Below are 9,958 nucleotides of genomic sequence, written 5' to 3'. Positions count from 1 at the left end.
TTAATAAAGATGGTTTAAGGAGCCATTCTTTGAAATAAATGTGTCAGGATTTATTTTGAAGCTCTGACCACTTGTTTTTCTAAGAATAATTTCGACCGAATAATTTGATATTTCGTTTCGTAAAATTACATTGTAGAATTTTATCTTACCCTTAATAAACACGTGCATCATCTTTCCAGTGTTTACATCATTTGACTACCGGTAGGCCTAGTTGCCAAAAGGAAAAAAGCGAATTTATGTTTATCGTGTTGATTAGGTTTACTATGATTTCTTTTAATATTTTAATATCTAATGCACCTTTATTGTTTCAGCTGAGATCTACATGTAGTAATTCTGCTAGTTCTAGCATCAATTTTTTGGTGATTCTTTACCTCTTAGGCTCTTACTAATCGTTCATCATCAGGTTTCCCCGCCCAAGTAAGTTGTGGAGGTTGGAGGGCCTGACAAGGACAGATGTGTAGTCGTTCGGATGGAACGAAAAACCGGGGTCCGGTGTACACCTTGGCGTGCATGTAAAAGCGACTTATAGTCCAGTCGGTGCACAGACCCCAAGTCATTCAGAATAAGTACTATATTATATTCTGTCACATTTCCATGGGTAAAACTTGTACATCAAACACAATCATGGAAATATTCTGACAAACATTGATTTGTTTTTATTATACTATTTTAGTACAACATATATATAGAACTCAACAAGGAAGGCCTACATCAGTCTTTGTTTTCTATTGGTTAAAAGTTTGTATAAAATTAGACCTGCAACCCTATTAATCAATCTGGTAGTACTCGACTATCTTATGTTTTATAGAAATTCTGGGTTTTATTTTTTATGTTATTTGACTGTATTTCAGGGATTGATTTGCCAGAATGTCAGAATCAGAAGTTATAGAAAAGCCTGAATCGGAAAAAGTCGAAAAACCTGAATCGGAAGAAGTCGATAAACCGGAATCGGAAGAAGTGGAAAAACAACAAGTTTTAAAACCTGGAGTAGCTCACATAAAGCAAGAGTAAGTACTCGTAGCAGTTATAATTATCACAAAAGCAGAACAAATGTTGACTGTTGCACACAAGTTTAATCATTAGGCCTACTCTGTGTTACATCAATACCACAGTTGGGTATGAAACTCCTGTTTTTTAGTCGAACAATACAGATAACAATTTCCTTCTGTATGGTTCTCAGGTTCGCTCCCTTTGTTGACCGATCTGTTCTTCAGGATTTTCTGACATGGTTTCTCCTTGTCAGTGGTACAGGATGGAGACCCTGGCAATCACAGTGTCTAGTTGTTCGGATGGGATGATAACTTGTGTACTCATGGTGTATGCCTCTCTTCATTAACCCAGTGGGTGCAGAAGAGTAGGAGGTTAAACACCCTTTCATTTTTTTATGTATTGTTATTTTACAGTACAAGCTGAAAATATTTCTCAGGAGAAAGCTGATAAGAGTTGTCTCCCTTAGGACAGTGTTAAAACTTGACAATTCTTCTTTTCATCAAATATCTGTACCTGAAGACACTTTAAACTTTTTGTAAAATGCTTATGTAGCACTATATTAGACAAATCAATTATTATAAATAAAAATCTTCTTTAATTATTCCAGATTCTTACTAAAAGATTATAAACCTCAGATTGTAACAGAATTTCTGCCAGATTCTTTAAAAGAAAAACTGCAAGCAAATGAATCCACGGGAGACGCAGAAAATAATGACGAATCGTCAGAACCACCTGTAAAGAAAATAAAATTAAAGGGTCGAAATAAACGCCGACCGTTTGAAAAGAAACCAGATGATGCCGACAAACTGTGTCCATCAATACGAATGGAGAGAGAATGCACGTTTGCTGGGAGATGTCGATTTTCCCATGACATAAAAGCATTCTGTGAGGGAAAACCTGAAGATCTAGGGAAAACTTGTTACATGTTTGAAACATTTGGTAAATGTCCCTATGGTTTAACGTGTCGGTACGGTTCGCAGCACATTAGCGAGGATTATAAAAACGTTGTTAATAAAGAATTGTGGGAGAAGAAATCTAAGGATTTCGAAAGTATGAATTTATTACCCAAGGATCTTCAGAAACTGTTATGGAAGAAAAAGTACGATTTTACTAAAGCCAACAAAATATGTAGTCAAGTTTTGAATCTGTTGGAAAAAAGACGCAGAGACGAAGAAAAGAATCAGAAGTCAAATAAAACAAATACAGAAAATGTTAATTCAGGAGAAAATAGCGATAGAGATGCAGACGGCATGGCTTCCCTTTCATCTGAGACATCAGAAGCAGAAAGTAACAATGAAATCCCTAAAACTACGATTAGTACAGAAGATGCTTCAATGACATCTGGTTGCGTGACAGACGAAGATCTGATTAAATTAAAACCTAAAGAAATAAAATTGGTATGGTTTTATATAACTTAATTAATACTCCATCATGGAAGCTGCAGTGGCTCAATGAGTTAGCGGCGGTTGGATGGTCGAATGTTTTAACCCGTGCACGTTGAATCAGAAGGTCTGTCATTGAATCAAGTGGCGTGGTTTCGATTCCCCGCTTGTACGGTGACAAGGAGTAGGGTCGTCTGTCCAACCTTGTGGGTTTTCTTCGGGTCCTCCGGTTTCCTCCCACTGCTCAAATTGTTGAAATAAAATAGAACTATAATCTTAGTTTCCAAAATGACCTAGTTTGTGTCGAGTGGACGTTAAACCCCATTTCTCTCTCTCTCTTCCTCAACATTCCAGGCCTAAAGAAAGACCTGCAATAGACAGTTTAGCTCTTGTATAATGTATGTTTAATATGATTATTACAATGACATCATTATTAATGTGACGTCATAATGTATGTTTAAGCTATGTGATAAAATGTCTTCAGCATTCTTCAATTTTTGACAAAATCAACACTAAAATACTTTGTATTTACGTGACAAGAACTAGGGTCACCTGTCCAACCATGTGGGTTTTCTCCGGGTCCTCCGGTTTCGTTCCACTGCTAAAGAACCCTATGCTCAAGCGAATTATTGAAATAAAAAAAAACATATGTTGGTCCCAAAGTGTCCTAGTTTGTGTCGAGTGGACGTGAAACCCCATCTCTTTGTATTTACATTATGTTCTGTTTATTTTTTCAGATAGATTTTTCTAATAAATTATACCTAGCACCGTTAACTACCGTAAGTCATCTATTTATCAGACATTTTTCTCTAAAAAAAAAAAACAAAACAAAAAAAACCTGACAAATTTTAAATATATACATGTACTGGTTTAATGGAAACTTTTTAGCTGAGGGTAAGTATTAGGCAATCAACCTCACTAGACAAATACTGGATTCTCTGGAGAAAAAACACAGGGCACCCACAGGACAAAAATGGAAGGGTTTTACTAACTACATGTAGCATGCTATCCGCTTGAGAGACTAAGGAGTGCTTTTTTGGTTGGAGGGGTGGATGGCCGAATGGTTAGTGCAGTATCATAAGGTCTGTCATTGAGTCAACTGGCATGGTTTTCGATTCCCCGATTGTATGTGACAAGGAGTAGGGCCGCCTGTCCAAACTCATAGGTTTTCTCCGGGTCCTCTGGTTTCCTCCCACTGCTAAAGACCCTACGCACAAGCGATTTATTGAAATGAAATTGAACATGTTAGTCCCGAAATGACCTGGTTTGTGTTGAGTGGCGGTTAAACCCTCTCTCTCTCTCTCTCTCTCTCTCTCTCTCTCTCTATCTCTCGCTTCTTATGTTTTGATTTAGTGGCTAACCATTTAGAACATTGAGAGACTTATACCTTTAGTAGAGTTTGTGATTAAACAGTGAAAAAAGATGTTGGTCGAGGATAATCCACAAATTCACTTTGTCTTAGATATTAATGGTAAATAACAAATACAAACTGAAAATGGATTCTCTCTCAGTTAATTAAGATGGGGTACTTAAAAATTTCCTTCCAATTGGAATGTTTTGAGAGTAATTTGAAGCAAACTATTTATAGATAAATTAGTTTTAATGTGTTTTTAGTCCAACTCCCCCAGTTTGTACACGGGACGCCATCTTTAACTACATGTATTTGAAATATATTTATACCAGGTTGGTAATTTACCTTTTCGGAGAATATGTAAGGAATATGGTGCAGATATTACGTGTGGTGAGATGGCGCTGTCAACTAATTTACTTCAAGGACAGCAGTCGGAATGGGCATTATTAAAACGACATCCATCAGAAGATTTATTTGGTGTACAGGTAAAAATATTTCTCCATTTAAGTTAGGGGGGGGGGGGGGTGAGTGGTCTAATTAATGCCAAGCTTATATATGTGACAAGGAGTATGGTTGCCTGGCCCACCTCATGGGTTTTCCCCAGCCATCCCCCAGTTACTTCCTAAAGCTAAGGAACCCTAGGCACAAGCTAATAATTAAAACAAAATTGAAATTAAGTACCCACCCAACCCTTGTTTTGTGTCGAGTGGTCGTTAAACCCCATCTCTGTCTCACTCATTGTCAGTTAAATATATCAGTAGACCTCAACAAGAGTATTGTACAGAACCCCTTCAGTCAGACATAAAAGGGAATCGCTGTAGCACATGTGGAATATCCGTGGACCTCAACAGCATTGTGATAAGTCAGGAGATATTAAACCACAGTATTCTTTTGATTACCTACATGTATAATATACTTTGATATATATTTTTAGATTTGTGGAGGTTTTCCTGATACTATGACTAGATGTGGTCAACTTCTACAAGAGACTATTAACGTAGATTTTATAGATATAAACTGTGGATGTCCTATAGATATGATATATAAAAAGGTAATACCCCCGGTATATATACATATATAAATATATATGAAGTCTTTTGTTGGGCATCTTTTTAATATCATTGAATGATGATAAGAAGCCGGACATATACTTAGCCATGGACTAGCTAATACCACCGCCCTACTTAAATTATTTTATTGCACTTTTCTCTGAACTTTTTATTAGATTCTGTTTGTCAACTTGAAATATATCGCGCGAGTTATTTCCCTTTACTATGGCCATGATTCATTATTCAAACTGGTTAATCAAGACAAAAGCGTCATAGGTGTCACTTCTCAACAAAATGGTTGCAGACGAAAGCGTGACTATTCCCATGAAAAGATTCTGCCTCAATGCGTTCAAGCGTCGTTATCGGTATGGATTTGTGTCCCCACAAGTAAAGAAGACGAATGTTTCCACCTGGAAAAGGATCAAGCTGTCAAATTAGCCCATCGAATTTGTTTTTTTAAAAAACAAAAAACATTCTTCTTGCTTGTCGGTCAGGTTTGGTGAAATAAAGATATTTTAAGGTCAGCCTAATTGATATATTTATATATTTATATTGTAGGGTGAAGGTTGCGCGTTGATGGCAAGAAGTGGTAAATTTGAACAAGTAGTACGAAGTATGATATCAGTGTTAGATATTCCTCTCACCGTTAAAATGAGGACAGGAGTTTTCTCTAGTAAAAGTATCGCACATAATCTCACACCCAAACTTAGAAACTGGGGTGTTTCTATGGTAACTGTAAGTATATTTTGATAATTCGGTAATTCTGCCAGTAACAACATTCATCAGCTACTAATAACTTTTATTTTAATATTATCCCATATCCTAGTGTAGAGAAGGCAAACAAAACAAAATCTGAACTATAAAAAAAGAAATGATTCAAGATGGGCCTGATATTATTTTACGTGTGTACGCGTCGCCAACATATACAAGGAACTGATGTTTTTGTATGGAGTTGAAGTGAATAAGATGTTAATTTTTTATGAAAATTATAAAATTAATATAGAAATGTTTTTGTATGGATTTGATATTAATAAGATGTTTGTTGTGTGGATTTGATATAAATAAGATGTTTTTTGTATGGATTTGATATAAATAAGATGTTTTTTGTGTGGATTTGATATAAATAATATGTTTTTGTGTGGATTTAATATAAATAAGATGTTTTTTATGTGGATTTGATATAAATAAGATTTTTTTGTGTATATTTAATATTTATAAGATGTTTTTTGTGTGAATTTAATTGTAATAAAGATGTATTTTATTTTTACATCGACAGGTACATGGTAGATCCAGAGAACAGAGATATACACGTCTGGCAGATTGGGACTACATACAAAGATGTTGTCAGAGTGGAAAACCTATGCCCTTCTTTGGTATGTTATTGAAGTATAGATAAGGGGGTCGGGGGTTCGCACAAGATGCAGATTATGCTTACTTTCTTTGAAACATCCGATACTTGCGTGGATGTTAAACCCCATCTCTGTATCTTCTGCATGATGATAATACTAATTTTTCCTATCATTTTGTGTTTGAGACTATAGTGTGTGCAGTAAAGCTATGGGCTACAAAACACCTATGCCAACTACTAAAGATGTGTTATTTTCAGCAACACATACACATGCAGTTTCCTACAGTTTGGACGTGAATGAACGAAATGGGGTTAAACGTTGTACTTTTCTACTCCACTCAGCAACTTGAACTCTAGTCAGACTTAGGTCGCATCAATTATTCGACTTGCAACTCAACTTGAAATATTCATTTTGACTCAAGTCTTGACTGAATTGCTGACTGAATCAACCTCTCAATTTTTAATTGAAATCAATAAATGGCAATCATATTTCAATCCGTTTAAATCTGCACCATCCAATGGTCTAGACGGTCTATATAAATAAATGTGTAAATAATAGTTTGTATAGCAATTGAAGCAAAAATAAAAACCTGTAATCCGCAGATTTAGCTCTTACATAATGCATCTTTAATGAAATGTATTCTATATTAAATCCAGGTAATTGAGTTAATAAAATGTATTCTATATTAAATCCAGGTAATTGAGTTAATAAAATGTATTCTATATTAAATCCAGGTAATTGAGTTAATGAAATGTATTCTATATTAAATCCAGGTAATAGAGTTAATAAAATGTATTCTATATTAAATCCAGGTAATAGAGGTGTGTTAATGAAATGTATTCTATATTAAACACAGGTAATGGAGATGTTTTATCGTATGAAGATTACAATAATTACAGGGAAAAATCAGGTGTTGATGGAATCATGATTGCCAGGTATCTCCTCTTTTAATCTGACATTATCATCAAATTTATTACTGTGTCCGCTTTCCATAAATATATTCCAAATTATATCCTATTATTAACAACATTATTAATTAAACCACGGATATTTATTATAGGGAAGCTCTAATTAAACTAAGGATATTTATATTTATTACAGAGGAGCTCTAATTAAACCACAGATATTTATAGGGGAGCTTTAATTAAACCATGGATATTTATAGAGGTTCTCTAATTAAACTAGGGATGATTATATTTATTAATAAACCATGGATATTTATATTATTTATAGGGGAGCTCTAATTAAACCATGGATATTTATATTTATTTATAGATGAGCTCTAATTAAACCATGAATATTAATGTATATTTACAGAGGAGCTCTAATTAAACCATGGATATTTAAAGAGATTAAAGACCAACAACATTGGGATATATCAGCCAATGAGAGATTTGATATGTTAAAAAGTTTCACTAATTATGGTTTAACACACTGGGGATCAGATCAACAAGGCGTGGATAATGTCCGAAGGTTTCTATTGGAATGGCTGTCATTCTTAAACAGGTAAGTAAATATGTTTAGGTATGTACTTACCTTTAAACAGATTTTAACAAGTTGTGTAAATATCTTTGAGTGAGTAAGACGTTGGCTTGCCCACGGAGAAATTGAATTCCAACTGTCAAGGATTCTTTTATGTTCTGTATCATTGATAAGGGTACTGAACCATACCGAAAACCCCCAAAAGGATTGATCATGGCACCTCCAGGTTAGCGAACCAGCATCTTCATCACTGAACCAATCAACACTGTTAAATATAGTTGCAATGGTACTTTCAATCAAGACCACTTTGTGAAAACTTCAACATCCAAAACTGCGTTGAGAATAAAGTAATTTGACTGAAATTTTCAACAATATATTAATTTTTCAGTGTCTATACTTTACCTATTATAGCGACAATATCCAACTCTTTTATCTAAATCTCTGACATAATGCACGTTTAATTAGGATACAAAGAATCTTTTTGGTCGTCTATTACTTTAACTTGTTATGTGTTTTAGATATATACCAGTCGGTGTTTTAGAACGTCTGCCACAAAGAATAAATGAACGACCACCACATTATCAAGGTCGTAACGATTTAGAGACGTTGTTATCCAGTGCTAATTGTGGTGATTGGGTAAAGATTAGGTAAGCTAGAATTTTGTGGAAACATTGCTTCTATTATCTTATATATTACTAAGGCCATAGAAAAAATAATGTTCTGGTTTTCAGACAAAAATCTGATGTGGGGGGAGGGTTTTATATGCCCTAATATAAAATTATGTATTGAATCATTGCTTCTATTAAGTAGCTCCTGAGATATCAGCCACATGGGGCGTTTGTTGGGTTCTTTGATTAAAGAATTTAGAATGATTTGTATTCAAATTGTTAGTAAAATTGTACTGGTATGGCATTTGACAAGTAGTGAATAGACCACACCAGGGTTCTTGTTTCAGTAATATTGACCAGTCTAGACTGACTGGACGTGAAAATGACTGGCTGGTGAACCAACCTGTCAGTCAATTTAAATTTATAGTATGAGGTTATCAGGGCTATCGTTTCACTTATATGTACCTGTCCTTGACTGATTGACAGTGAAAATGACCAGCTAGTGAACTTACCTGTCAGTCAATGTACATGTCATAAAACGAAATTATCCTTAACACCTGACACAATTATATGGAATACAAGTTACATGAAATATTTATTTCTGGTGGCGTTTCCACGAGGGTGCTCTCGTCTTTATCAATTAACCTTATAACAATAAATAAACTTCTCTCTATAAACATGTATAACACAATTTGGATAATGCTAACAATTGTCTTATTCTTTTAAAAAAATACCATACTAATCTGAAAATACAACAAAATTTGATTTGACTGAAGAATTTGTGAAATGAAAGCTCTGGCCCTAACATGCTTGTTCTTTTTTTTATAGAGATTTGAAATATTTGGTAATTTTTGTCTGTTTCAGTGAGATGTTATTAGGACCTGTCAAATCAGATTTTAAATTCTTACCAAAACACAAAGCAAACGCATACCAGTAGTCAGTTGTTTCACGGTTCAGCGATCTCTAGGGTACCAGTAGAAGGCTTTTTCACGTTTCAGCAATGTCTTATGTATCAGTAGAAGGTTGTTTCACGGTTCAGCGATCTCTAGTAGCGGTACCAGTAAGAGGTTGTTTCACGGTCCAGAGATCTCTTGTACCTTTCACAGTTCAGTGGTCTGCAGTACCAATAATTGAAAAATGTGTCAAAAGACTTTAAGGCATCCGGTGTAGATAACTAGATACTGAAGAATAACGAGGACCTATATGATTAATAGTCACAGCATGAATGTTTTTATGGTCTAAAGTAATTAAACGTGTTCAGGGTGACAAATCTCAAAGACTCCCAATCAGGCTGATGAAGACGGACATATATGCCATGCAGTGTGCTACATAAGGGAAGTATTGTTCAGACAGCATTCTCCTATTTTGAATTATAGCCGTCACAGGTTCTTTTACGAGGGTGCCAACGTGTACATGTGACCTCGGTTTATCATACTAGTCAAAGAACGAAACACTGTTCCCTACTAGGCCCTCACCGGAAAACCACACTGGAAAATCCTGAGGAACTGTCTCGGCCAACTCCGGGAAAGATACTTGGATTTCCAGGTTAGTAAGACGGTGCCTTAATTATTGAGCTGCTGTTACTCCACAATGATATGACTTCAGTAGTTTATACAATCTGGTTAAAACACAGATCCTATTTCGTTTTGTTTTTATAGTTCAAAATTTTGTTTTACTTACTACAGTAGGATCTGGTAGAGTTGTTATCATTGACATGTTCTGAATGATGTGAGGGAATAGTCAATGA

General features: G+C 35.0%; 1 protein-coding gene across 1 annotated transcript; it reads left to right on the top strand.

Moving 5' to 3' along the window:
- The first annotated feature begins 132 nt into the window (after positions 1–132).
- On the top strand, positions 133–7,265 carry LOC126832455 (tRNA-dihydrouridine(47) synthase [NAD(P)(+)]-like). The gene is made up of 10 exons (XM_050563228.2): positions 133–256; positions 852–1,007; positions 1,598–2,387; positions 3,110–3,151; positions 4,056–4,208; positions 4,658–4,774; positions 5,331–5,507; positions 6,049–6,145; positions 6,978–7,056; positions 7,223–7,265. The coding sequence occupies exons 2-10, from the start codon at positions 868–870 to the stop codon at positions 7,263–7,265; spliced, it is 1,638 nt and encodes a 545-aa protein (XP_050419185.2). The 5' UTR covers positions 133–256; positions 852–867.
- The last annotated feature ends 2,693 nt before the right edge of the window (positions 7,266–9,958 follow it).

Source organism: Patella vulgata, chromosome 9 (genome assembly GCF_932274485.2).
Source record: "Patella vulgata chromosome 9, xgPatVulg1.2, whole genome shotgun sequence".
Classification (NCBI taxonomy): domain Eukaryota; kingdom Metazoa; phylum Mollusca; class Gastropoda; family Patellidae; genus Patella; species Patella vulgata.
Note: the sequence above shows the minus strand (reverse complement) of the source record. Positions and strands in the feature narration are given on the sequence as shown.